The following is a 27,656-nucleotide window of genomic DNA, read 5'->3' as shown; positions in this document are numbered from 1 at the left end:
GAAACCACAACACAAGCTATTAAAAAAAGACCAACTTCAGAGATTCCTGGGCCGTTGTTGGGCCCCAAGCTCTATATTATGCCCTAGTACTTAACAAATAGGAGAAGGAGCAGGAGTTTACTACTTTACTTGGGCCGTTCATGGGCTTAAACCCAAATATAAGCCCGTTGACAAACCCGACACCCCGATTGAAAAATCACTGAAACAGTGTAACTAGAAAGAGCCAGAACGGTCGTTTTGCTCTCACAGGAGCAAAACCCTAGCTCCCTCTCGGCGGTAACTTCACTCTCTACTATACTCCATTTCTGTAACTCGACATCTCTAGACCGTATAATGGCTGCGATGATGGTACGCAAACACTCTCTCTCTTTCTCGCTGTTATAGATATCTATATATATGTGCAGTTGAATGTATTAGTGAACTCTGACCGACTTGGATTATGCGTGTTGGAATGGTTGGCGGTTGGGGAAAATACAGCAACCGCAGATCATATTGTTGAAGGAGGGAACGGACACTTCGCAGGGTAAGGCACAGTTGGTGAGCAACATAAATGCTTGCACTGCGGTGGCCGACGTGGTGAGGACGACGCTGGGTCCCAGAGGGATGGACAAGCTGATCCATGACGATAAAGGTAACGTTACCATCTCCAATGATGGCGCCACCATTATGAAGCTCCTCGACGTTGTCCACCCTGCTGCCAAGATCCTTGTTGACATCGCCAAATCCCAGGACTCCGAGGTCTCTATCAAGTTCATTTTTACTGTTAATTTTAGTGTTATTATTGATGTGTTCTCGGGATTTTGAGTCTGGTGTAGTGTTTAGTATGTAATTTTTTTTGGGATATTGAGCTGTCACTATTGCAGAAATGGGACACTTATTTCTCTGTCTAGAGATTGTGGAGAAAAAGTGAGGGAACTTACATTACATATTTATTAAGTCTTGCTGTGGTTGGTACTTTTTTCTCTTTTTTTGAAAAATTCTCACGCGATTTCAACTTCCTACTAATCTACAAAAGAATGGTATAAGTGAGCATCTTGTGACGAATATCAGGGCCAGGGAAAACTCCTAGAGCATATTTTTCTGTTTTATGTAAGTTGCTTAATTTTGGTGCTGCATATTGGAGAAGTTGAGTTCTACATAGTGTTTATTTAGAAATCAATGGATGCGAACATTCTAGGTAGGAATTACCAAAAATATTTGTAAATTTCTTTAATATCTTTTCCAGTCCTTTTTTATGGAAAGCTAGTGAAGAGAGTATAAGGATAATATCTAGGAAATGAAACAATCTTGAAGGCAGTATAAAGCCTGTTGATCCAGAGCTCAGAATTCATTATCTTTTTCAGCGGGTTTCAATTTGGTTTTTGACCAAGTTAGAAATTGCTTTCTAACTGGACCATAGCATAATTGATTACTTGACCTGTTACACTTTGGGATCTTATTGGTTCTCAGCCATTGTGTTTAGGAGACTTTATTGCTAATCATAAACTTGAAGGTGCTCTGTAAAATTTCATGCTTACTTCTTCATAAATAATCCATCCATTTTCTCACTTGTTGGACCCTGAACCTCTCGTCTATGAATTCCCTTTCTTGCCCTGTTGATCCTCTTGTCATTGCTGTCGTGCAGGTTGGTGATGGAACAACTACTGTTGTACTACTGGCAGCAGAGTTTTTGAAGGAGGCCAAACCTTTTATAGAGGATGGAGTCCACTCGCAAAATTTGATACGGAGTTACAGGACAGCTGGAAATTTGGTATTGGAGTTTGTCCATATATTTTTCTGTTAATATATTATTGAATGTTACACTCACAACCTGCATCTTTAACATTGTGTTTCATTTTGTAGGCAATTTCGAAGGTAAAAGAACTAGCTATTAGCATAGAGGGAAAAAGTCTAGAAGAAAAGAAGAGCTTACTTGCTAAATGTGCTGCAACAACACTCTCATCAAAGCTCATTGGTGGAGAGAAGGATTTCTTTGCTTCAATGGTAGTGGATGCTGTCATTGCTATTGGGAATGAAGATAGGCTGAATATGATTGGAATCAAGAAGGTGGATATAACTGTTTGGATTTTGTTTTCTATAAGTTGCCTTGTATCTGTGCACAAGTTACACTACTTCATTGGAGTTAAAACTTACATGTAGTAGCTGAGAAATTCTAATATGTATTGCATAAATTCTCACCAGTTTGGATACTTGTGGTAACGGGGTATCACAGTTTTCAATATGATGCACTATTTGGTGTAAATGAAGCTGATCATACTTTTTTTCAAACTAAAAACTATTATTGAAATTATGGCTGAGTGTATTTCTGGGATGCAGTGCCATCTACCATCAAGTTATGTCTTAACCTTTTTGCTTACATAAAGACATTGCATGTGTACTCTTCTCGTGGTTGAGAGATGATCGTGTCTTTATATGTTAGAAGGATCCTTCACTGTTTAGTTGGTTTCAAGCATAGAAGCAAATATGCGGAATGTAGAACCTTTGTGTGATAAGTATGATCTATGAGAATGGCAGTGATGGCCCTTCGTGATCTATCTTTAATTTATGTGATCAATGAAAATGTGACCCTTCAAGAAGACAGTGAGAAACCTCTTCTGAAGTAGTTTCACTTATAGTTTCATGGAACTCATTCCTGAGGGAGGAGGTGTGCTCCACTAAAATGCTATGTAGTTGAACTTCATATTTACCAAGTCGAAACTGTAGTTTCTATTTTAAGCTTCCTTTTTTTCCCCTCCTGCCCTTACATTCACATAGTTGCAATACATATATGAACTATTGCTAAATATCTGGTTTCAGGATTTTCATAGTGCACTATGTCTATTATGAGCTCGGTCTTGTTGGAAACTTGGAATTTTATTTTTCCGTACTGTACTGTATCATCCTTCATTATGAGGCATCACACACACCTTTTCCTTAACCAGGGTGCATGTATTTCTACATTATACCTCGATTAGTCACCTTATTTTGATTGAACTGATCCTCTATATAATGGAAAAAGTGATTGCTTTTGCAGGTTCCAGGTGGTAATATGAGAGACTCTTTCCTGGTAAATGGTGTTGCCTTCAAAAAGACTTTTTCTTATGCGGGTTTTGAGCAGCAACCAAAGAAGTTTGTAAATCCCAAGATACTCATGCTCAACATAGAATTGGAGCTGAAATCTGAGAAAGAAAATGCTGAAATAAGGTAAAACAATATTGATATTTTGAAAAATAGATGTTCCTTGTCATTTCTAGTCCTTGTGAAGAGTAAAATTTAGACGTGCCTTGCTCTATTGTATGCTGCAGGTTGTCTGATCCATCTCAGTATCAGTCAATTGTAGATGCAGAATGGAATATCATCTATGATAAATTGAATAAATGTGTGCAAAGTGGAGCCAAAGTTGTTCTTTCACGTCTAGCTATTGGTGATCTAGCTACCCAGGTGGCTAATTACCTTAGATAAATGCATATATATCCATTACCTTTGTTCCTATAATTTTAGTTTATTGCATTTGATCAAAATGTATAAGTTATCTACCTCTCTGGCAGTGTATTCCTTGTACTTGCACAAAATTGTTCTTAAATTCGTTGCTTATTGACAGCTAGAGTCTGCATAGAAATAATGCATGCCAGTTCTCTCCCAGGAATGTGGTTTCCGTTACTTTTTAATTTTTTTGGCCTATAAAATGTCAAGCAACTCCATCTTGCTGTAAATACGTGTCTACATTTATGTTTTAACGCTGGTAAAAGAATGATGACATTAATTAAAATTTAACTCCATTTTATCTTCTTTCCTCCCTTACTACTGCTAAGGTGTTTATAACAAGGTTTTTTAACAGTATTTTGCAGATAGAGATATCTTCTGTTCTGGTCGTGTAGCAGAAGAAGATCTGCAAAGGGTTGCTGCTGCGACTGGTGGGATGGTGCAAACTACTGTCAATAATGTAATTGATGAGGTAATACAGTATTTCTTTGTCTTGGAGTGAAGAATCTGTCACTTTTCTTTATTTGTTTGTTGTATTAGTCCTGAAGGCCTTTGTTTTTTCTATTTCAAAGTAAGCTGATGATGTGTCACATATGTTGAAGGTTCTTGGAACCTGTGAGCTTTTTGAGGAAAGACAAGTTGGAAATGAGAGATTCAATATATTTAGCGGATGTCCATCAGGAAGGACAGCTACTATAGTTCTTCGTGGTGGAGCGGATCAGGTTTGTCTGTTTCATTAAGTTCGTGAATAATGTTCGTGTTCAGGTTTATGCTGACCTTTTATTTAACTAATAGTTTATTGAGGAAGCTGAGCGGAGTTTACATGATGCAATCATGATTGTTAGAAGAGCTATGAAGAACTCAACTGTGGTTGCTGGTGGTGGTGCTATAGATGTATGATTTATTTGTGACTGTTCACATTTTTCAAGTATGTCTGGACTTTCTTGGCTCTGGTGATTAATATGTTCTTCTTGTAGATGGAAATAAGTCGATACTTGAGGCAGCACGCTCGCACAATAGCTGGGAAGTCTCAGCTGTTCATTAACTCTTATGCAAAAGCTCTTGAGGTAGATGTTACCCAATTTTATTTTGCATTCTATTAGAGCTAGTTATTTTTTTGTCCTTGGGAAGAAGATAGACTTTTAGGTGTTTCAATTTTATTTTGCATTCTATTCGTTGATAAAATGTTATGTATGACACTTTAAAAAAAATCTTTATATTTTCTTTTTCAAATCATAATATTTAATGATGATGGTGTTCTAGCATTCAATCTACCATGCAGCATTGACTGCAAGTCAAATGCATGCTAAGCCTTTTTCTGATCATTGTCTGAAGGCCTTAGTATGTGCTTTTTTGTCATGCTGCAGATAATTCCACGACAACTTTGTGACAATGCTGGATTTGATGCTACCGATGTGCTGAACAAATTGAGACAAAAACATGCACTTCCATCTGGTGTGTTTCTTATGATTATGATTATTAATTTATTATTCTTCTAAGCCATATATCCTGTTACTAGAAAGACAATTAGACAAGTATGTCTGCCTTGTTCCTCTAGTAAGTAGTAATTGTTGTTTTTGATAAGTTTTTAACCTTGAAGCTGTTATTGGTTATTACCTGACAATCTGCGGGTCAAACAGGTGAGGGTGCCCCTTATGGAGTGGATATTAACACTGGTGGAATTGCAGATTCTTTTGCTAACTTTGTCTGGGAGCCTGCAGTTGTAAAGGTGGCATTCAGAATACAAATCTTATAGTAACATTCATTTTTATTTTTTTGCTGCTGCTTCCTTATGCAGTGTGTGTGATGACTGAATCTTTGGTTGCAGATAAATGCTATAGATGCTGCTACAGAGGCTGCTTGTCTCATTTTTAGTGTGGACGAGACTGTAAAGAACCCTAAGGTAATGACTAATGAGATCAGATGTCATCTGGTATTTAATCCCTCCCTTATGTTAGGCTAATGATGGTCACATGATGTTTATAATTTACGTTTTCTTCTCATTGGAAGATATTTAGTTCTCAGTAGGCCTGGAACTAATTGATAACAGCACGTGATGATGTCATCATTTTATGTGTGTTGATAATAAGTTTTGTACTGTCTAATATTAGGTTTGAGTACTGTGGTAGAAGGGTAGTTTTTGTAAGTAATCCGTGTAAAATTGAGAAATAAAGATGATGAAATACATAATCAAAAAGGAAATGGAATGGGATGTATATGTGGTATATAGTGTGTGGCATGATGTTTCTTGCTTCAATTCACTGTTTTAAGTTGAATATTTGCTCTTACCTTTTGTCAGTCAGGTATTCATTAAACTTTCATGGGTATATTTTCCTCATCTCAGAAATGAACTCTCTCAAGAGTCGAGAATACTTGTGGTTTTCATCTTATTTGCTTCAATGTATAGCATGGATATGTAATATCTTGAATTCCGTCAAATAATAATCACATATACTGAGTCAATTAGTTTCTTAGTCCAATTTTGGAGTGAGATCTCAAAGGGTTAAGAACGAAATATTTTCCTCCTGAACTTCAGATTAACTTAGGATCGTATTAAGCATTTGTCTCTGTGTTTCAAACTCGTACGTTTCAATCACCTCTGGATATCACCCTGCTTTACGGGTGGTTTTCCAGTCAAAACCTGTGGTTTTCAGTCGGCTTAAGTGTGAGTTGGATTCAAGATGTCACCTGTTGCCCTGGGACTTGATGAGTTCTGAAATGAGTGAGCAACCTACCTAAATATGGATGGATACTCATAATGACTGGAACAACATAACACATTGGCTACTCACTGGCTTATTCATGCATTTTTTATTTTCAATTGTGCGATAGTTGCCTGTAATTGTTTTCTACTACAGTCTGAAAGTGCTCAAGGAGAAGCTGCTGCAAGTGCCATGGGTGGTAGAGGACGCGGAGGAGCTTTCCGTGGTCGTGGACGTGGCATGCGTATGCGATGACCTCACCAGATACTGAATTTTTGGAACAAATATTTACTTGGTCAAGCACATGTTCAAATGAAGGTTTGGTTTAGTTGAGATTCTCAAAGGCTGCCTCTTTTTCTCAGTTTAGTGGTCAGTTTTCTTCAAGTTGTATTACCTTGCGACTTGTGAGTTCTATTGTCAACGTGCCTGCTTAATATCGTGTATTTAAATGACATTGCATTGACAAAGTAAAAAATGACATAGCATTGACTGGAAAGACTTTCACGGATGATGGTGACTTGTTCATTGAAATGTAGTTGCTGCTATTATTAGATTTGTTAACTCACCGGCGCAACATTTTTGTATTGAGTATGTTCATTGGTAAATATCTGGAGGTTGTTGGATTCTGGCATGGTGAAGCTACTCATTTTTTGTGCTGATAAGATTCTCTTCTGCGTGATGCTCTTCTATGTATTGCTTCCGTCGTGCTGCTTCCGTCTCTTGTCTGTCTTGCAGATATGAGGAAGAAGAAGATCTGAAGTTGTTGGGCTTGAGCCCTATTGTTATTATTAGCTCTCTTGTTCTTTAGTTTGTAAACCCACTGGACTAATTCCACTGGGCTGAATTGATTGGGCCATTGGCCTATTGTTCTCTTTAGTAGTTTCATAACCGTTGGTAGTCTAATCAGACACCAACGGCTATATTTTGTTTGTAAGAGGTTGCTTATTTTAGCTTCCTCTGCATCTGTGTATGGTTTTTCAAGTCAATCAATTTATTGATTGCTAAGCTTCTTCTTTCTTCTTCTTCTTCTGGCAAATTACTTCTATTGCTTTCAGTCAAGGCTTTATATACAAATTATATCATGGTATCGAGCGGTATTGATCCTTCTGCCCTAACAGGGTTAATGAATTCTTCCATCTCAACTGATTCTTCAGCTCAATTTGCCGAGCTCATTCGTAGTGCACAAGCACTTCTCTCAGGCCAAGCACCACCTCCACCGCCATTATCACCACCACCACCTCCACCACCTTCAATCCCACTACTAAATGATCCTAATACTCTTCTGTCTACTCTTGCTCAACTGCAGAGTCTTCTACAAGGTAGTCATAATACTGCTTCAAATGTGGCAAGCAACCCTTATGTGGTTACAAATGGTGATTTATCCATTCAGAAACTCATCCCCATGGAATTCACAGGAGTTTGCTATCATAGTTGGAGTAATGACTTCAAGGATGCTCTCGAAGCAAGAAATAAAATTGGTTTTATTGATGGCACTCTCTCTATTCCAGATCCACTTGATCCTATTTATCCTCAATGGAAACAAGCAAATGGTTTAGTTAAAACCTGGATTAAATATTCAGTCTCTCTTTCTATTCAAAAGTCCATCTCAGGTGCCAAAACTGCAAGGGAAGTCTGGCTTGATCTTCAGCACAGGTTCTCTGCAACTAATGAAACTAGAGTGTTTGATCTCTTGAAGCAACTATCTTCAATTAAACAAGGTACACTTTCAGTGACAGATTACTATTCTAAGCTCAAGATGATTTGGGATGAGTTACAAGATTGTGAGGGTTCCTGTAAATGTCCTAGTTTAGAGAAACAAAAGCTCATGCAATTCCTCATGGGATTGCATGAGGCTTACAGCAATGTTAGTGGTCAGATTCTACTCATGAAACCTTTTCCAAAAACTGAAGAAGGCTACAATATCATCATTCAAGAGGAATTAAGACAACAAGTTCTGCAAACTGAAAATTCACAAGAAGCTGCTGCAATGTCATTCAAAAGAAAATTTCCTCCTTCCAATCAAGGTGCATACAAGCCTCCCTTTCAGAGAAATAACTCAACCAAAAGCAATGAGAGTTCCAAGAAAGAGGGATTGTATTGCACTTACTGTCATCTAACTAATCACTCAAGGGACAAATGTTGGAGGTTACATGGATTACCAGCAAACTTCACCAAGAAACCAAGACCAGGAAATTCATCTATAGCTTCTTTTCAACCTCAGAACCAGTCTTTTGCTGCAGCTAACATGATACAAGTTGACACACCTCAACAACAATCAACTACTCTTGACCTATCTAGCAATCAGTGTGAGCAGATCATAAATTTTCTAAAATCCAAAGTGACTGCTCCTCAAACTAGTACAGAAAATCATGTTGTGGCATCTACTGCAGCAGGGACAGGTATAAATTTTCTTCTTAACAAGCAAAATTTACATAAATGGATTTTGGATAGTGGAGCCACAGATCATGTAGTGTGTAATACTGCATTATTCACTTCATATCATGTTGTTCATAATGCATTTGTCATCCTGCCTAATGGTCAGCAACATAAAATTACTCATGTGGGAGAAGTTAGGCTCACAGATAAGGTCATCCTTAGGAATGTTTTATGTGTCCCTACGTTTGCTTTTAGTCTAATATCCATTGGTAAACTGACTAGAACAAATAAGTATGATGTGATATTCACAAAGGACAAATGTCTACTGCATGAAGTAGCCACCTTGAAGAAGATTGGATTGGGTGATTTGCAAAAGGGTTTATACTGGTTTACCAAGAATGAGGCTGCAGATTCAACCAAGCTAGGACATGTTAATCTGATTATGAACACTAGGGTTTGGCATCAAAGGCTAGGACATCCTTCTGATAATGTATCTAAGTTTTTACCTCAATCTATTTCTTCTAAGATTGGTGAATGTAATGAATGTGTGTTAGGTAAAATGAAAAGAAAATCTTTTGTACTGAGCAACACTAGATCCACAGCTTGTTTTGATTTACTACATTTAGATATTTGGGGACCAAATGGTGTTGTTTCCATAGATGGCTATAAATACTTCCTCACCATAGTGGATGACCATTCAAGGATGACATGGACTTTTCTAATGACATCTAAGGCACAGACCAGAGATCACATTAAAAATTTCATAAAATATGTTCACACCCAGTTTAACAAAGTTGTCAAAGTTGTGAGAACTGATAATGGTGTGGAATTTGACATGGCTGCATTTTACTTATCACAAGGCATCCAGCATCAAAAATCATGCATTTTCACACCCCAACAAAATGGGGCTGTTGAAAGAAAGCATCAGCACATTGTTAGTACTGCAAGAACTCTGAGAATTACTTCTGGTCTACCAGAGGAATTCTGGTCTTACCGCATTTTAACTGCTACTTATCTCATAAATAGGATGCCAAGTAGAATTACTGACAAGAAATCTCCTTACTCTATTGTTTTTGATAAGTCAGTAGATTATAGCTACTTAAAAGTCTTTGGTTGCTACTGCTTAGCTAAGACTAATAGACCAGTTCACAATAAATTTGATCCAAAAGCCAGAGCTTGTATTTTTCTTGGTTATCCTAATGGAGTTAAAGGATACAGACTTCTTGACTTAGAGTCACATGAGATTTTTATTTCTAGAGATGTAATATTTAGGGAACAAGAATTCCCTTTCAGAAATAATGACAATCCCTTACAAACAACTAGCAGCATTAGTCAAGGACTACTACCACAAAATAGCATATCTAATCAACACATCACAAATACCAGACCTAGAAAACCACCAGCTTATTTAGCAGATTATGAATGTGCAAATGTTAGTCATGAACATTTTATTGCCAATATATGTCACATCCAAGAACCTAAGACTTATAAACAAGCTTCTGTTAATCCAGAATGGTGTCAAGCAATGGAGACAGAGATGAAGGCACTTATAGAAAACAATACTTGGAGTTTAGTAGAATTACCCCCAGGCAGGAAACCGATAGGTTCAAAATGGATTTACAAAATAAAGTATAATCCAGATGGTACTGTGGAAAGGTTTAAGGCTAGACTTGTTGCTCAAGGGTATAGCCAAACTGAGGGATTTGATTATCAACAAACATTTGCACCAGTGGTTAAAATGACCACTGTTAGGATATTTTTTGCATTGGCTACTATGTATAGATGGTCAATTCATCACTTAGATGTTCACAATGTCTTCCTAAATGGTGATCTAGATGAGGAGGTTTACATGAAACCTCCACCAGGTTATAAATTACAGAATAATAAACATGTTTGCAAATTAAATAAATCACTTTATGGCCTTAAACAGGCCTCTAGACAGTGGAACAAGAAATGCACAGAAGCCTTATTGTATTTTGGTTTCAAACAGAGTAAGGCTGACTATTCTTTATTTCATTATAAGAAAAATGATAGTATTGTGTTTCTTTTGTTATATGTAGATGATATGGCTATAGGAGGAAATGATCCCTGTTTAATTCAACAACTTAAAACTTATATAGCTTCCTGTTTTAAAATAAAAGATCTAGGTTTATTAAAATATTTCTTAGGTCTTGAAATTGAGCATACTAATATGGGTTTATCCATCACACAAAGAAAGTATACCTTAGATATACTTAAGGACTCAGGATATATGACCTGTAAGGTAAATAATTCTCCTATGGACATCAATACAAAACTAACATTGACAACAGGTACAAAACTTGAAGATCCTTTACAATATAGAAGACTGTTAGGTAAATTAATGTACCTAACCATTACTAGACCAGATATTACCTTTCCAGTTAATACTTAAGTCAATTTATGCATGCTCCTACAGATTCACATATGTTTGCTGCTCAAAGAATTTTGAAATATCTAAGAGGGACCTATAGCCAAGGTCTCTTCTATCCTATCACAAACACATTACAGGTAAAAGCATACTGTGATGCTGATTGGGCTGCATGTCAAGATTCTAGACGTTCTGTAACAGGTTTTTGCATCAAACTTGGAGAGGCTCTTATTGCTTGGAAATCCAAGAAACAACCAACCGTCTCCAAGTCTTCTGCCGAAGCTGAATACAGAGCTATAGCATCAACAACCAGTGAATTAACATGGATTGATCATTTATTCAAGGAATTGAAGATCAATCTCATGAACCCTATGATACTTCATTGCGACAATCAGGCAGCTATGCACATAGCAAACAATCCAGTGTTTCATGAACGAACTAAACACATTGAACTAGACCTCTACTTTGTTCGTGAAAAGCTGACACAAGGGATGTTGAAGTTGACTTACCTGAAATCTGCAGATCAACCAGCTGATTTGTTGACCAAGCCACTCACTGTCCAGCGTCTAAATCACCTACTCGTCAAGCTGAACATGACAAATTGTTAATTCCTCCTGTTCAGCTTGAGGGGGGATGATAAGATTCTCTTCTGCGTGATGCTCTTCTATGTATTGCTTTCATCGTGCTGCTTCCGTCTCTTGTCTGTCTTGCAGATATGAGGAAGAAGAAGATCTGAAGTTGTTGGGCTTGAGCCCTATTGTTATTATTAGCTCTCTCGTTCTTTAGTTTGTAAACCCACTGGACTAATTCCACTGGGCTGAATTGATTGGGCCATTGGCCTATTGTTCTCTTTAGTAGTTTCATAACCGTTGGTAGTCTAATCAGACACCAACGGCTATATTTTGTTTGTAAGAGGTTGCTTATTTTAGTTTCCTCTGCATCTGTGTATGGTTTTTCAAGTCAATCAATTTATTGATTGCTAAGCTTCTTCTTTCTTCTTCTTCTTCTGGCAAATTACTTCTATTGCTTTCAATCAAGGCTTTATATACAAATTATATCATGTGCTTACCTTTGTTTCCTGGTTAGTAGCTCTGCGGTTGAACTGAATTGTCTCACTTTAATTCTTTATCCTCCGCTTTTCAATGAATACTTGTTCATGACTTCAAATTTGAAAAAGGTTGACTGTAATAGCTTGTGTCCAATGGTAATTTTTTGGCATTTCCTTTATTTTTGTGTTTTATTTTTTATTTTTGTTGAGGAAAATGTGTTTGTAATACCTAACAAAAAAAAATCCCGTTCTATACAGTGTCAGTTCAGTCCTGTGGATGTTTGGGTTTGAATGATGTATGTACTCCGAAACAGAATAAATTCAGAAGGACCTTACAAAATCGTGGTAGTTATCGTCCGTAAGTTTGCCTTAACTTAGCATTTACTTTCCAGCAGCATATTTATTACTATTATTGTCAACATATTTGCTATCATTATGTACATTATTATTGGCAAATGTCAAGGGATGGTCATGGGTTAGGGTGTTTTTAATAATCTTAAAGGGGTGATTAAAGTTTACGGGGTAATTAGGAATGCAATCGGCCCACTTACCCGATCTGGTCCACTTAGCAAGTAGATGGGCCAGCTCATTTGTATAGACATTTGATTTCCCACTAGGCGACTACTCGAATCACTGCAACTTCCTCTAAGATGGGGATACCCGTTTTCGGCATTTCGCCATGACAAGGGTCCACAGACATTGTCATGGATGATTAGTCCAAGCAGTTCCAGTTGTGACGTACTCACCAACGATTGTTACATTGTCCCTTTTGAGTTTTGGCTCACTCTCAGTCCTCATCGCACCTTGTTCATAACTGCTACCAACACAAGAACACAAGATAAGATGATCAGTCCTTCGTGGTTTTGTACTAACCAATCAATCACTTTGAATAAAGGAAAGAAAACTCGGGGGAAAAAAATTGTGACATAAAATGTAAGCATATTATGACAATGAAACACAGGCTCTTTATTCTTTTCTTTTTTTTTTTTATCTTTTATCTAGCTCCAGTGAACAGCTTGGAGATGACAACACAAATTTCACATAGACCCTTCAAATTCTTGTTCTGGGAATCCAATGGTGAGGAGCCCGATCCTTCGAAAGCCACCTGGCAATCAGCAGCAGCATCAGAAGCAATCCCCGCCAATCCAGCCAACGTAAAGAAGGTCTCAGAGTTCAAGTCATTGAAGGCAATTTCAATGGCTGGCCCAGCCTTATCATAATCCTCGTCACATCTTTGGAGACGATCAAGGCCATACTCATGACTCGTCGATTCGTTCCTAAGCAGGCCTGTTATTCGGTCTTTGGTGTCCATGGCGTTGGTGTACGCGAAGCCGAAGGAAACATAAGCAAGCTCATAGCGATCCGCGTGCGGGGTGCGTGTATCTTTGTAGAGGGACTCAACACAGAATGTGTAGTTTGAGGTTTGGTTGCAAACACTGTGAACTAGCTCAGTAACATCTCTTGTAGCCACAGAGGAGGGGGTGATGGTGATTAGGAAGACCAAGAAGATGGAGACTAAGTTGCAGAGAAAGCAAAACGATTGAATTTTCGTCATCCTTTAAAAGAAACTATTTTTCTTTCAAGAAACAAAGTTGATTTGTGAGAGAGACGCACAAGAGAGAAATGATTGATGTCGCTAATTTTATACTCAGCCAGCATAACTTCTACCTTCCTTATGGTCAAAGAAACTAGAAGTCAAAGGATGAGAAACATTGAAGGCTATGGAGGTCATGGCAGTGTAAAAGTTAAGAGACAGAATCGCAGAACTGTAGTTCACCAGCACAAAATGATCTCACCGCTACACTTCTATTTATATTCAGCAAAGACCAAAGAGAGCTTTTTGCAGGATCATTCCTGCTTACACACACAAAGTACAAATTAAGAACATACAGGTCGGAGGAGGATGCGCCAACCGCAACACAGAGACTTGCAAGGATATCAAAGGAAACCGTTAGAAATCTGTCTCATGTGCAATCCCATTTTGGTTTTTTGTCAGCACAGAGGCAAAAAAGCATTGGAGAAAAATAAAACAAAGTAGAAAAAGTAACACTACTTAATGTCAAAATAACACCTATAAGATCAGCGTTCCCTACAACTTTAAACCATATCTGTCGAGTTATTACCCAAAGGGTAGCGCAGGTGGCCCCCGGGAATAAAGAGTGATTGCCGGTGGCTGCTATGCCTTCAGCTTGCTGCTTATCCCACGTTTATGGTGCCAGGCGCTCCTATCACCATGCATTGATTTCTTCTTGGCAGCAACAGAGCATTGATCAGTCTGACCACCCTTACTGTTCATATCTATTTGGAGTTTACGCCTCCTCATCCTGTTCTCTAACCGCCTTCCTCTCAGTGTGCGAGCCCTCTGCTCAATTTCCAGAGCTTGCGAGAAGTTCCAGATCCTAACAACACCTTCTTCACCTCCACATATGATACGATCAGCACCAATATCAACAGAAAATAAGTTGGCCCCAAACCCATGTAACATTCTCTGGGGTGGTTCAAGGCTATTCGGATTTACATGCTTGACCCTCGAAGCATTCTTTCCCAGAGCACGTCTTCTGGTTCTCAGAAGTTTCCTCACATCAATCAGCGACATCTTCCCATCACTAGACGCCGAAACAAGCCATGGAAACTCAAATGCAAGGGAGTAAACAGGCCCTGAGTGAGGAATCCATGTTGCAACCAGCACAATATCAGCATCAACACAATGACTTGTCATCTCAAACATGTGTATAGCCCCATCTTCTCCCCCTGTGAATATAAACTCTCCTGTGTGGCTTCGAGCCAAAGAATAAATATTTCCAACATGAGCATTATGAATGACTCCCAAAGGAATTCCTTTCTTAGTTTCCCACACATATACATCTGAACCTGCTGCACTAGCAACAGTAGTATCATGAGGAGCGAGGCCCCAGACCCAGTCCCCATGCCTCAAAACCTTTAAGCACTTAAGAGAAGCACGATCCCACACCCGAACAGCCATGTCCCATGAACCACTATAAATCCGAGTAAGATCCAATGCAAGAGAAGTTATAGGTCCTTCATGTTCCCAAAGCCGGAACTCAGTGTTCTGTGCCTCAGCACCCCTAAGGTCAAACAAGCATGGGAGACCCTCCACGGCCCTCCAACAGTGAATGAACCCTTCAGTAACCCCAGCAATCAAGAGTTTAGTATCTGCAGCAACAGCTCTGATAGTGCAACCAAGGGGACGTGATGATGCAATTGACAACCCTTCCTCCATGTCCCACATCCGGACCACCGAGTCATAGCCTGATGTAAATACCAGCTTTGCAGAAGCAAGAAGGAAAACTGTGCGCACTGCTTCAGTGTGACCATGCAAAGCATCAATGCTATAACGTCCCAGAAATGTTTTGCTTCTAAACTCTCTCTCAACAAAAAGTTCCTTCCATGATTTCTTATCTGAAAACCCTGCACCCAGAGGTGTGGGAACTATTGGAAGTCCCCATCTCTCCGAATAGAATTCCTTCCAAACCTGGTGCTCTGATGCAAGCCTATAGAGGATAGGTGATACACAAGAAACAATGCCAAGTTCTTTGGGGTCAAGGCAATTGAGGATTTCGGAAATTAAAGCTGGAGGAAGATCAGTAATTGACTGGTGACAACCAGACAAAACATTGTTGCAAGGAGACTGCTTTGCAGTATAAGAACTTGTAATGCAGTTCTTATGATAACTATCTAATGTGCCTTTCGAGATGATAATCTGGTGTGCTTCAATTTGTTCTTGACAAGAGTCTTTTTCACAATTCTTCAAATTCTTAGAGACCTCAGTGCCCTCTTGGCATTCAAATGCCATAAAAAAATGGTTATCCTAAACTATAATTGGAGGGTTACTAGTTACTACACGCCCTCAAAAGAATCAAAACCCCCTATGAACCCTAAACCCAAATCGAAGAATGAAAATCCCTATTAACCCTAAACCAAATTCGCCAAATATCAATGAGATCTTAAAAATCGAAACTTAAAACGAATTCTAACAAACCCTAATAGTTGGAAAACCAAAAGCTAAACTTGAATTCGTGAATTGTTCAGACGACGAAATCTGACCACAAAGCAACAAAATAAACCAATAATACAAAAGGAGAGACTCGAATTGAGTAAATAAAAAGGAAAAAAAAACTGGATTTCAAAGGTACCTCCAAATAGTTCAAGATCGTTCGACAAGGAGATTCAAATGTGTTGGAGAAAGTTTCAAGGACGACGGTGGAGGACAACTGGACAAGAGAGAGTTAGCTACAGAAGACTGAATTCGGTCTAAGAGTTGGATTGAAGGCTTGATCACCGTTCGATGATGGATGAATCGGACGGGTGGGATAACGGGAGTGATATGGCCCATATGGGCTATGGCAAGTAAGGAACGTAGGGTTAGTTATTGCTGATGGTGAGCCGGAAGAAAGTGATAAATGGGCTTGTTATTTGGATTCGGCTACCTTCGGCTTCTCCACAGGGTTCTAGGCCCATAGGTTTATTGTGGGCCTCCAATAACTAATGGGCCCAAAATCGGAAGACGGTAAAACGAGATCCTGCTATTTGCTCCTCGATCTCCCCCAAAATTGCTCCCTGCCCCAACATAATTTCATTGCATAATACTTGAAAGGTTAAAATATTATATATGTCCTTGAACTTTCACATTTTTCTTGTTTATATTCTTAAACTATTTAATTTCTTCATTCTATCCTTAAACTATTGTTTTGCACATGGTTTCTGTCCTGAGTCCACTTTTCATTGTTGACTCCAGCAAAAATATTGAAGTGGTATCAAAACTCCGACAAAACTACACATGGCTTGATGACGTGGTAAAAATAAATTTTTTTAATTCATTTATTTCCATCCTTGAAATTAAAAAAAATTGAAAATGAAATATAGAGACCATTCCCGAAGAACATGAGAGCAAAGTGCTGAAGAATTGCAAATCATCATAAACAAAACTCAAGAATCAGCAAACAAAGTGAGAGAAGGAAACATAATCCAGAATTAACAAGCAAGAGCTAGAGTACATTTGTCCAAGAAATACCTAATCTTCCAAGAAATTTGGTCCAGATCTAAAGTACTCAATACCCATTTACCCAGATCTAAAATAAGCCCAGATCTAAAGTACTCCATAATCAATACCCATTTACTCATAGAGCACACACCGTGATCAGATCTGAGGGATTCAATCTCGAGATCAGTACGATTTCTTCAGAGTGGACGACGGAGGCATGCTGAGATAGGATGCATGAGGTGCTGTTGGAGGAAAGAGCTGCGTAATAAGGAAGGTGAAATTGAATGGGATAGGGTTATGGATGGCCGATGTTGTTGGAGAAGCATGAGATGTAAGTTTTTGATTCTCTATTTGTTAATGGACTCAAAGATCTCTAGTTTGGTCATGGTGACAAAAGTGACCAAAATTGACAAAATTGGTGATTTTTTGCTGCAAAATTTGGTGTTCTTCCTCTTTTACAGTTCTTGATTTTTGTTTTTCATTTGTCTATTTTTGTTTTAAAATTTATTTCAATTTCCACGTCCTCCATCCACATGTCAAAAATTGTCAGATTTTTTTTCCATGCTAGCAAATTGGCCGAGTCAGCATCGGAATATTGACTTGGGATAGAAATGAGGCCCAAAATGATAGTTTAAGGACAAAACAGAGAAATTAAATAGTTTAAGAATATAATCGAGAAAAATGTGATAGTCTAAGGATGTAGATAATATTTTAGTCATACTTGAAACCCCAAAAAGTGACTCCCAAAAGACTTCATTTAATGTGGAGGGTTGGATGTGAAGTGAGTCTTTTTTTTTTTTTTAAGTTTTTTTTTTTTTTTTGAAAGACCCACAGGCCACACACACGCTAAGCCATGCCCGAGGGGCATGAAGACCACCACAGCGGATAGAAAACTAGCCAAATCCCAAACCCCCCTGGTGAGAATAGAACCCTGGACCTCAAGGTCCTGGGCAGACAACCTGACCAACCAAGCTATCTCTCATTCTCATGTGAAGTGAGTCTTATATATGTGTTTGTAATCAATTGCTATTTTAATGTCACATAGATTTGAGAAACTTCTGAGAGTTTAGTATTCACCGCGCAATTCCCCTCAAAACAATCCAATGTTAGATGACACAACCACCACCTTTTAATTGCCACCCGGTGCTGGAAATCCACTTTTAAATGAGTGCGAGTGAGATTTTCCGGAAGATGATCTTCTCGTAATTCCTTCATATTTCTCAAATTCCTTTAGAGCCAAAAATTTCAGATACAATGCTACTTAGTTCTGCCTATATAATCTGGTGTATGACACCTTGGTAGCCTTGCTCGGGATCTCGACAGAAATGTGTGGCACCTTGGGGGCCTTACTCGGCATCTCGATAATACGTGTCGTCATTTCATTGGAGGGTGATTTTTGGTATCATCAAAATCCCAAAGCAATTTTGGCTATTTGTAGTCTTCTTAGGGTAAGAAATATTGCAAATGGATGAGAAGTCTAGTGTTGATTATACTGGCATACCACTAGCTAATGTTATCTCAATTTAAGATCAATTAGCTATGCTTGGTATGTTGCCTTTCAACAGATTTGGAAATCAAACAACTTTGATCCCTTTGAATTGAATTAGAAATGAACTCCCACATAAATATTATTGGTGTTATTTGAGTATAGAATTTGAAGGTTACAGCATAATAAGATCATGAATCACAGAAAAGCAGAGCGTCATATTCAAAACAATGCTGGAAGCAAAACAATTGCTAATCCAATAAAAAATGCTTGAGCAGGGATGGCAATGCTTGAAGCTCCATTACCATCGCGTCCGGTAGAAGGGGTTGCAGCAAATCCTCCTGGCGGCGATGCCACTGCAATTTTATTCAAATAAAAATGTTAGCCTCATTTGTGTTTAGTTTGACAACACAAACTTAATGTTAGAAATCTAAACTCAAACACATCAAGTATATTATCCGTCCTGGACTACACATAAAAAGAGTAATTAAAACCATAAAAAGAGTAATTAATTAAAACCATATTCAATCTCAATATTACAATATCCAACACCCACTCTTTCAACTCTACCAAATGTGACTGACAACATAATTTCTTTGCTTAATATATGAACTAAAATTGTCAAAAAATTCATGAAAATTATTGTTCTTCATGAGTTGTCGTCATCCAAGCCCAAACACATCAAAGATATTTTCCGCTCCCGTACGGATTTGTTCTTCATGAGCTGTCATTATTAGTTCTTAAGCCTAAAAAAGTATCTTCGTATTAGAAGTGTAAAGCTTTTTACCACTCGATTGGGCTATACCAATCCGATATGGGATATTAGTCTTTGACATAATTTGCACGTGAAGAGAACTTTATTATTGTTTTCAATTGAAGCAACTGAAATTGAAGTTCCAAAAAAAAAGATTGCAGATTAATTGAAGGGTTGAGAAAAGAGAGTAACAACCTGAACCTGGTGCTTCACTTGCCGTTGGACCTCCCACTGGGACTCCCACAACTGCAAAAAACATAAAGAGTAGTTAATTAAAACCATATTCACTCTCAATATCCAACACTGACTCCAACTCTACAAAATGTGATCGGCATTAGAATTATTGTATAATTTTTTTGCTTAATATGAGGAATATGAACTAAAATTCCCAAAATATTTCATGAACAATTTTATTTTATTTTTATTTTTCAAGAGAAAAGGCCATGCACCTACAGAACGTCTGGGCCTCATATGCAAAGCAAATGGGCCAATTTTGATTAGTGGGCCGGAATCATTATAACACACTTGTCCCATGATCACCACCACTGTTGGTAATAGACTTGACCCGCCACTTTTTTACTTTTGGGCTCGGCCCAGATCTATAAGTGGTTTGTCTGCATTGAGCAAAAAAACAGACAAAGGCCCATAATATCAAAAATGATAAAAACAACTCATCAATTAGTATCTCAGTTATCGCAGTTGTTGAGGTGAACGCATAAGATTCAAATAAATTCGTAGACTCCACATGTAACACATGACACACATGAAATTCTATACATACAACTCGACAAATAGCTGGGATAACTGTTATCCCTATCATAACTGCTTATATTCATGCATTGAAGAGCGATCTGCCACGAGGAATCACAACTACCCCCGCTAGCTACCTCATTTAATGGCAACAAGAGTGTCTTCGTTTTCTCACATCTAACCACGTGGTCTAGTTTTAGTCTACCAAGAAAACTCCTTGCACATTTAAGACGGATGGCGGGGTCTGCTATTCTGCTGTAACAGTAGCAGTAGCCCATTTTGAAAGAATAAATAAATTAAATATTATATTTGTGTTTTATCTCATGTAATATATTTTTGTTTGAAATTATAATTAAATTCAACATTAAAAAATATATAAGATAAAAAGGTAAAAAGAAAAATTATACAATATACCACAATTGTTTTTCCAGCTAAATAAAATAATATTGGGATCGGTAAAAACAATAAAATGACTAGAAATGAGACCAGCCAAAAGAATGTGGTACAGGTTGATTAACTAATAATTAATCAATTATTTAACTACAGAACAAGAAATTCAACGCGGGGGATGTAGCTCAAATGGTAGAGCGCTCGCTTTGCATGCGAGAGGTACAGGGTTCGATCCCCTGCATCTCCATTTTTAAAAAATAAATTATTTTTGTCTTTAAATTTAAAATTTTCATCATCAAAATTAAAAAATAATCAAAGTGTTTTTTATTGAGAGAGTCTTTTTTTCATTTTTCGATTTCAGTTTGAAAATTTATAAAGTGGAAACGACAATTTAATGATAAAAAATCAAGGTTGAGAGGAAGATAGTTACGTGAGCACAAGCTAGGAGGAGGAGTCTCGACTTTACAGATTGAAGGAAGCTTGAGAGCCTTATTCAGATCAATCTTCACCCCATATATTTCATTTTTCCCGAGCAGCGTACACAAGCAGATCGGGTTACTATCCACTAGCCCCGCCAGTTCCGGGCAGCACGGCTTGTCCGGCGCTGTCAAGTTGCTCCCACTCTCCACATACGTCAAGCAGTCGGACAAGTTAAACAAGGCCGACGTACAGTCCGGCGAAGGCGCCACCGCCGATGGCCCCATGGCAAATGGAGCCTCCGCTGGTTCCTGCGCCGACACCGACACTCCATAGAGCGTCGTCATTAGCAATATGGTGGCAATAGTTATGCGCGACGCGGAGGACATTTTGCGTTTAGGTTTAGTTTAGTGTGAGTAGTTGGTGTTCTGAAGAGAAGAATTGGAGATGCGAGGGATATATGAATAGTTGGGGCTACAGAGAGAGGCAGAGCCTAACTTTTGGTAGCTGGAGTTAATAAAAGATGCAACTACCAACTAATTACTCATGTGGCTTGTTAGAAAATCCTGTCTAAACATTACAAACAAATATCGTCCTCCGCTTTTGAACAAAAGACTCACGCAGTTTTATTTTTCTTGGACGGTACCGATTGGCTCTTAGGCACTAACAAAACATTGGTTGTGTGAGAGTAGTTGACATTTGTTTATATAACACTCGATTGGGTTATGTTAATCCGATTTGGGATAAAATCTTTAAGATTCTCCACAATTGTGAGTTGGGTTATGTCAGACCCAACAAGTTAACAAATAGAGAGGTCACAATGGACTGAGTTTGCTCCGATATCACGTTAGAAAATTAGTCCCAAAACACTACAAACTAATATTGTTCGCTTTGAGTAAAAGTTTGTAAGGTTTAGTACTTCTTGAACCTTTGTATTTGGTTTTTAGGCCTAAAAACACGTTAGTTGTGTGAGAAGGATTGAACATTTGTTTATATATCACTCGGTTATGTTACGCCAATCCGATTTAAGATAAAGTTTTAACATAGCTCTCATTGTATTTTAATTTTTTTAAATGGTTTTCCTTTTTTTGTCTTAAGAAACTAGAAAAATTTATTGAATTTTGTGTTAAAATCACAAGAGAACCCAGACAATTTAGATAGTTAAGGTATTAGAGGAAACTAAGAATAAAAAAGGAGATCCAATAATGTTTGGAAAGACAGTAGAAAGAGTTAAAGCATAAAGCAGTTGTGAGATCATTTGGTGGGAGAACAAACACACATTTAAGATGGTAGGAAACAAAGCCAGAAGTACCTTACCAGTTTACAAGCTGGCAGCATTAGTGAGTGTAACTCCCATCAAATAAGGTTTGTTATTTGTCTATGTCACATACATTCATGATACATCCATTTGCCTCACGAGAAAGCTAAAAAAAAATTTCCTCACTCTTACATTATCTCCAATTTTCAAGCTTTGGCATGGGAAAGCCTGGATGTCATTCACACAGTTCCATTCACCTCTCAATTTCTTCCGTTTCTACATATATTCTTGGTCAAACTTCCGAAACACTAAAACTATGTCATGCTAGCTGTTTTGGGAAGAAGAGTAAATTAAGGGTATGTTAGATAGACAATTCAGACAGTAACATATATGGTGGTAGTATATATGTTGATAAGAAATTGTAGGATATATACTGTTTAAAATGTTGATAGTATTTAGTTAAACTTTTGTTGTTAGCATATATGCTTTTTACAATGATATGATAAATTATGAACGAGGCTATTATACATTTAAGGTGTAACAGATTCAAATAAATAGTAAAATAAAATGTGGCTCACGAGAAAGCTATATAATATTTCAGTAGTGATAGTTAACCCAAATATTAGTGGCCCAAAAGAGCCCAATTATAGGTGGCATGCTGACTCATTTGTTGACTGGGCGAAATTGAAAAAATTAGAAAAGCGGGGGACGAAACAGTTTTCGATGTATTGCGTCTTCGTTACGTTTTCACGAGACAAATGTTCAGTTCATCTCTCTCAAATCAAAAACCTAACCAGAAGAAGTTTCTCTCATCAACGGACGATTTCGACGGCATTTCTGCAGCCATCCCACTCTAATCTCCGGCGTTTCCTCTCTAAACCTTTGACGAGAGGTATTTCCATTGTTTAGCTTCCATTGAAACCTGCAGTTTTGGTGATTCATTGTTAATATCTATCTGTATCGATTTCTATCTCTGTTTCATGACTGAGTTCTATGTTAGACTAAATCAAGAGGTTGCGTTCTGTACTCCATTGAATATTGTTTATACTGGTTTGATAGTTAGTACTTGTAAGTGAAAAAACTGAAAGCCATTGCATTGTATGTAGGGAAACAAAGTTCTAGTTGACGACTTGTTTCAACTGATTTCGTTTGTGGGTTATATTTCCACTTGTTTTGTTACTGGTTATTATTGAATATTCAAAGAGATTTAATATCCCTATTGTTTTAACTAATGGATCTCCTTAACCCACTTAGAATCGCAATGGAACTACGTGAATTTTCTAACAGATATGTTATTCCATTATTTATAATCAATGGAATAACTTATTTCCATTGTTTTTGGTCACTTTAATTAGCATATACCATTTGTTTTTTAACCGGAAATAATTGAACATTCAAATAGTAATTCCATGACATTGCCTTTATATTAGTTCAGTTAATTGCCTAGTATTTGCATATTCCATTCATTACGAATCTCAGTCATTGTTAAACAATATTTCAGGATCTATTTGGAGTAGAACAAAATGTCAAGTAGTAGAAAAAGAAAAGAAAGAGCCACGAAACCAATAAAGGAGAAGAAAGTGTACCCACTTCAGTACAAGTCTAATCTTGAAGGTATTGGTAAATTGATCAAAAGCTTTAAATTCACAAAAAAACAGTTGGAGATGATCAAGAAAACTCCTTTCTGGCATATGTTCAATCAATGGATTGGAAAAGAACCAACTATTAAGCTTAGAAAGACAGATGAAAGTTTATGTGCAATCATCAAAAAGTATAATACCAATGAAGGAGCTTTCATGTTGGGGAAGAAGAAAGTTCGACTTTCAGAGCAAGACATTAAGCTTATATTTGGTGTGATATCTGGTAAAGAATTGATGAATTTAGGAAGACACCCAAAGCCTACAGACCTGGATTTTGTGAGAACAAGATTTCGAGATGTTAATATACTGAGATCAAGAAATATAAAAGCTGCTTTGGATGCAGCTATTCAAGGCAATACAGTAACCGATGCGGCTGATGTAGCAAGGCTGCTAACGTTGTACATTTGTTTGACTTTATTTTTTTCTACAAGTGGTGATACGCTTCCGTGGGCTTTCATTCAATATGTCGTCAATGTAGATGAAATGAGAAAGTATAATTGGTCGAGGGCAATCGCTAGCTATTTGATGGAATCAGTTAAGAAGTTTATAAATAACCCTGTCAAGGTTACTGGTTGTGTTACTGTGATGACGGTAAGATTATATTCAATGAAATATTAACAATTTTATAACATAGTTATGTATTTTTTTGCCTAATTATAAATTCATTTGCTTGCAGTACTGGTTTTGTGAACATACTACAATCTTCAAACCAGTTGATGGAGCAAGCTTTCCCAGATTTTTAAAGTGGAACCAGAAGAATTGGCCAAGAAAGGATTTTGACAAGACATATATTGACAAACTTAAAAAATCTGAGGTAAATAACATAGATAATCCATTGATTAACTTCAATGACGTAAGATAATAAACTGTTTCTTTAATAATGAACATGTTGTTCCACTTATTTTTTCAATAAAATTTATTATTCCACCATTTATAACAAATGAAATAAGGTTAATCCATTGTTTATTTTGTACTGAACATTATATTCCATTTATTATTTTATTGATAGTTCTTATTCCATTAGTATTATACAATGGAATTTTGTATAACATTTAGTTTGTTTTTTTCCAAATTGTGCTTGCAGGTTATTGAGAAAGAATTGAATGCAACTGATGCAGAGGATAGACTGCTTTCTGTGGATTATGTGCCATCTGACACTGAAAGTGACAGTGACACACGTTCTGCTAATCGAGGATACAACGAAGACAAAGAGGGTAATGTTGAGATTACAAATGCTGATGAGGGGGAACAATCTGGTGAGAAAGTCATGGATCCAGAGTATGGTAGAAAAACAGATGACAAAACTATAGGAGAATATGCTGACGAACTTGAACACATTGATGGATGTTGTCATGAATTATCACAATATGAGGGTAGACACTACAGCACACCTGAGAATACGCAGGAACTACATGAACAATTATCTCTAGTTGTTTCAAACACACCTAGTGCCATTGCCTACAGGGATGATGCTCGACCTTACGAAGATCTTGACATAACAAAACTGGAAGTAGCAATGAACCAGATTAGAACCATTGAGCATGAGCGGAGCTTGGAACAGCGTGAGTTGGAAGTTTTAATTGTCGAGATGAAAGCTCTCAAAGAAGCAAAACTTGAAGTTGAAAGGGAAAAATCTGAGGTTTCTCTTGAACTGCAGAGTTTAAGAATTGAAATGCAAAAAAAAGAGAATTCGGTTTTTGTTCAAAACATAGGTGAACAATCAGAGCTCTCCCATGAAGTGCAAATATTGAGGTCCAACCTGCAACAAATCCAAGCAGAGGTAGATAGCCTAAGGGGTATATTGGCTGAAAAGGAAAGGGATAATGCAGCTCTTTGTCTTAAAATACAGAGCTTGAATGATGAAAAAGTGCAGCAAGAAAAAGAAAAGAAAGTAATGTTGGATGAATTGAATAAACCAAGAACTTTGAGTGAAGCTGATGATAATGTAGGGGGAGATCCACAAGCAACCAATAGTGAGAATATTGAATTGTCAAAAACTCCTAGAGGGAGAGGGAAAGGAAAAGGAAAAGGAAGAGCAAGAGGAAGAGGTATAGGAAGAGTCAAACAAGAACCAAGATCTATGATATTACGTTTGAAGCAAAAAACTAGGTTGGATAAGTTCGATTCTGATTTCGAGTACGATTTGAAGAAGAAACCAGTAGGAAAAAAAAGATCATCATCCAATATGCAACTGGTTCCTATCAACATTGACGACTTAGAAGAATCGAAAGCGACCAAGAAGTTGAAGCCACTGCCATCAAAATCAAAAGCAAATAAATTCATCACCCCGGAGGACAATGAGAAGTTGTTACAAATTTATAAAGTCGGGAATAACGAGTAAGTTGTAATCTATCCACTGTATTTCCCATTTATTCCATTTATATTTAGCAACTAATACTAATACCATTGAAAATACTAATGGAGTAATGGCCCTTTAACATAAGATCTAACACTTTCACGTTTTTTTTCAATGGAACAATGTATTCCATTGTTTATAACCAATGGAATTACATATTATTCCATTAATTGTTTTATCACTTCAGGACAATAGTTTGGTCTGGGGAAAATTCCGTGAACTATAGTGACGCATTAGCTTTGGCTAGCACGAATATGGTGTCGAACACCGTAAGTTAATAATTAATTGGAATTTTTTTTATGTGCTTATGAATAACTGATAGCTATACCCATTGTCGCCTATAATCTACAGGTCATTGATTGTTATGCTGAAATTCTAATGAGGGTCCAACAACAACAACCGGAAGACACTCAACAACTATCAATGGGCAAATCAATTGCGTTTACATGTTCTAGTCTGGTAAATTATATGATTCATTATATAATTATATAATGACTTAAATACTAATTGTTTGATGCCTATAATTGCAGGCCTACCTCAGACTTGGAAAATTCGATGTTTTCGAGAAACTAGTAACAGACAATGTTAAAGTGGTTTATCATCAATACAGATACCTCCATTTCCCTATTCATGCACAGGGAGACCATGATGAAGCAAATCACTGGACTTTGCTCGTACTAGACACATGGGATGGAGGATGGAGACACTACAACTCATTACTGCCAAGAATTAAGGATGCAAGAGATCCTTACCTAAAAGATGCAATGGAATTCGTGAGAACTCCGTCCCCTTTTTAGCATTAATTAATCAATTATTCGTAATCTATAACCATTATCTTTATTTTCAGATAAACTTCTACAACAAGGTGATGCCAATCACACTGAATTGCAAACCAGGAAGTAATATCACAGTGATTGACTCGCCACAACAACCTCCAGGATCGTAAGGCCCAAAACTGTTATCACCCTTTAATAATATTTATCACTTAGACTACAGAATGTATATTTATCGTTAATTCACTGTTTATTATTCTAAAAACAGCGTGGATTGTGGGATATTTGTCATGTACATCATGGATTGCATCTTCAACAGACTCCCAATCCCGAAGGATTTGTCAACGGACGACATTTCTAGGTTCAGGTCTGATATCTTGCATGATTTTCTCAATGACCCGGGACATTCGTTGGATGAAAATATGTACGAAGTCACGGGAATGCAAGCAGGGAATGAAGTGGATTTTCAATGATTTTGTAAATGGCATGAATTAGTACTAGTATGATTTTGTACTGACTGAAAAATGTTACAGTTGGTAATGTTGGTCTGTTATTATTTTGTACTAAATCCATTGTTTAAAAAACAATGGATTGTTATCTCAAAATACTGAAAAAATCAGTTGAATGGCATAGTTCCATTTGTTTTTGCCATGTGATCTGATTATTATTTTGTACTAAATCCATTGTTTAAAAAACAATGGATTGTTATCACAAATACTGAAAAAATAGGTTGAATGGCATAATTCCATTTGTTTTTGCCATGGGATCTAATTATTATTTTGTACTAAATCCATTGTTTAAAAAACAATGGATTGTTGTCTCAAATACTGAAAAAATCAGTTGAATAAGTTAA

General features: G+C 37.3%; 4 protein-coding genes and 1 non-coding gene across 5 annotated transcripts; 2 read left to right on the top strand and 3 right to left on the bottom strand.

Annotated features, from left to right (window-relative positions):
- The first annotated feature begins 188 nt into the window (after window positions 1-188).
- Window positions 189-7,169, top strand: LOC120009245 (T-complex protein 1 subunit eta-like). The gene is made up of 14 exons (XM_038859746.1): window positions 189-348; window positions 478-738; window positions 1,625-1,750; window positions 1,843-2,046; window positions 3,014-3,183; window positions 3,285-3,420; window positions 3,818-3,934; window positions 4,065-4,184; window positions 4,258-4,356; window positions 4,440-4,529; window positions 4,830-4,917; window positions 5,103-5,191; window positions 5,291-5,365; window positions 6,321-7,169. The coding sequence occupies exons 1-14, from the start codon at window positions 334-336 to the stop codon at window positions 6,417-6,419; spliced, it is 1,689 nt and encodes a 562-aa protein (XP_038715674.1). The 5' UTR covers window positions 189-333; the 3' UTR covers window positions 6,420-7,169.
- A 5,785-nt stretch (window positions 7,170-12,954) lies between these two features.
- On the bottom strand, window positions 12,955-13,613 carry LOC120016352 (cell wall / vacuolar inhibitor of fructosidase 2-like). Its single transcript, XM_038869093.1, has one exon. It carries the CDS (start codon window positions 13,530-13,532, stop codon window positions 12,972-12,974), a length of 561 nt encoding a protein of 186 aa, XP_038725021.1. The 5' UTR covers window positions 13,533-13,613; the 3' UTR covers window positions 12,955-12,971.
- A 156-nt stretch (window positions 13,614-13,769) lies between these two features.
- Window positions 13,770-16,194, bottom strand: LOC120016343 (F-box/WD-40 repeat-containing protein At5g21040). Its single transcript, XM_038869082.1, has 2 exons — window positions 16,132-16,194; window positions 13,770-16,037 (listed from the first exon to the last, which is right to left on the bottom strand). Exon 2 carries the CDS (start codon window positions 15,789-15,791, stop codon window positions 14,154-14,156), a length of 1,638 nt encoding a protein of 545 aa, XP_038725010.1. The 5' UTR covers window positions 15,792-16,037; window positions 16,132-16,194; the 3' UTR covers window positions 13,770-14,153.
- A 2,383-nt stretch (window positions 16,195-18,577) lies between these two features.
- Window positions 18,578-21,284, bottom strand: LOC120011564 (non-specific lipid transfer protein GPI-anchored 2-like). The gene is made up of 3 exons (XM_038862713.1): window positions 20,790-21,284; window positions 19,415-19,465; window positions 18,578-18,821 (listed from the first exon to the last, which is right to left on the bottom strand). Exons 1-3 carry the CDS (start codon window positions 21,163-21,165, stop codon window positions 18,688-18,690), a joined length of 561 nt encoding a protein of 186 aa, XP_038718641.1. The 5' UTR covers window positions 21,166-21,284; the 3' UTR covers window positions 18,578-18,687.
- On the top strand, window positions 20,534-20,606 carry TRNAA-UGC. The gene has a single exon. It is a non-coding gene; the product is annotated as a tRNA-Ala (tRNA).
- Window positions 21,285-27,656: the final 6,372 nt, after the last annotated feature.

The sequence above is a fragment of the Tripterygium wilfordii genome, chromosome 2 (assembly GCF_013401445.1).
Source record: "Tripterygium wilfordii isolate XIE 37 chromosome 2, ASM1340144v1, whole genome shotgun sequence".
NCBI classification, from domain to species: domain Eukaryota; kingdom Viridiplantae; phylum Streptophyta; class Magnoliopsida; order Celastrales; family Celastraceae; genus Tripterygium; species Tripterygium wilfordii.
Note: the sequence above shows the minus strand (reverse complement) of the source record. Positions and strands in the feature narration are given on the sequence as shown.

Bases quoted from the DNA above. Each gene is read 5' to 3' on its own strand.
- LOC120016343 (XM_038869082.1), bottom strand. From the start codon at position 15,791: ATGGCATTTGAATGCCAAGAGGGCACTGAGGTCTCTAAGAATTTGAAG.
- LOC120009245 (XM_038859746.1), top strand. The intron at 739-1,624 runs GTCTCTATCAAG...GCTGTCGTGCAG, and splicing joins CCAAATCCCAGGACTCCGAG to GTTGGTGATGGAACAACTAC. The intron at 4,530-4,829 runs GTAGATGTTACC...GTCATGCTGCAG, and splicing joins CTTATGCAAAAGCTCTTGAG to ATAATTCCACGACAACTTTG.
- LOC120011564 (XM_038862713.1), bottom strand. From the start codon at position 21,165: ATGTCCTCCGCGTCGCGCATAACTATTGCCACCATATTGCTAATGACG. The intron at 19,466-20,789 runs GTAACTATCTTC...TGTTTTTTGCAG, and splicing joins TCCTCCTAGCTTGTGCTCAC to TTGTGGGAGTCCCAGTGGGA. The intron at 18,822-19,414 runs GTTGTTACTCTC...ATAAAATTGCAG, and splicing joins AAGTGAAGCACCAGGTTCAG to TGGCATCGCCGCCAGGAGGA.
- LOC120016352 (XM_038869093.1), bottom strand. From the start codon at position 13,532: ATGACGAAAATTCAATCGTTTTGCTTTCTCTGCAACTTAGTCTCCATC.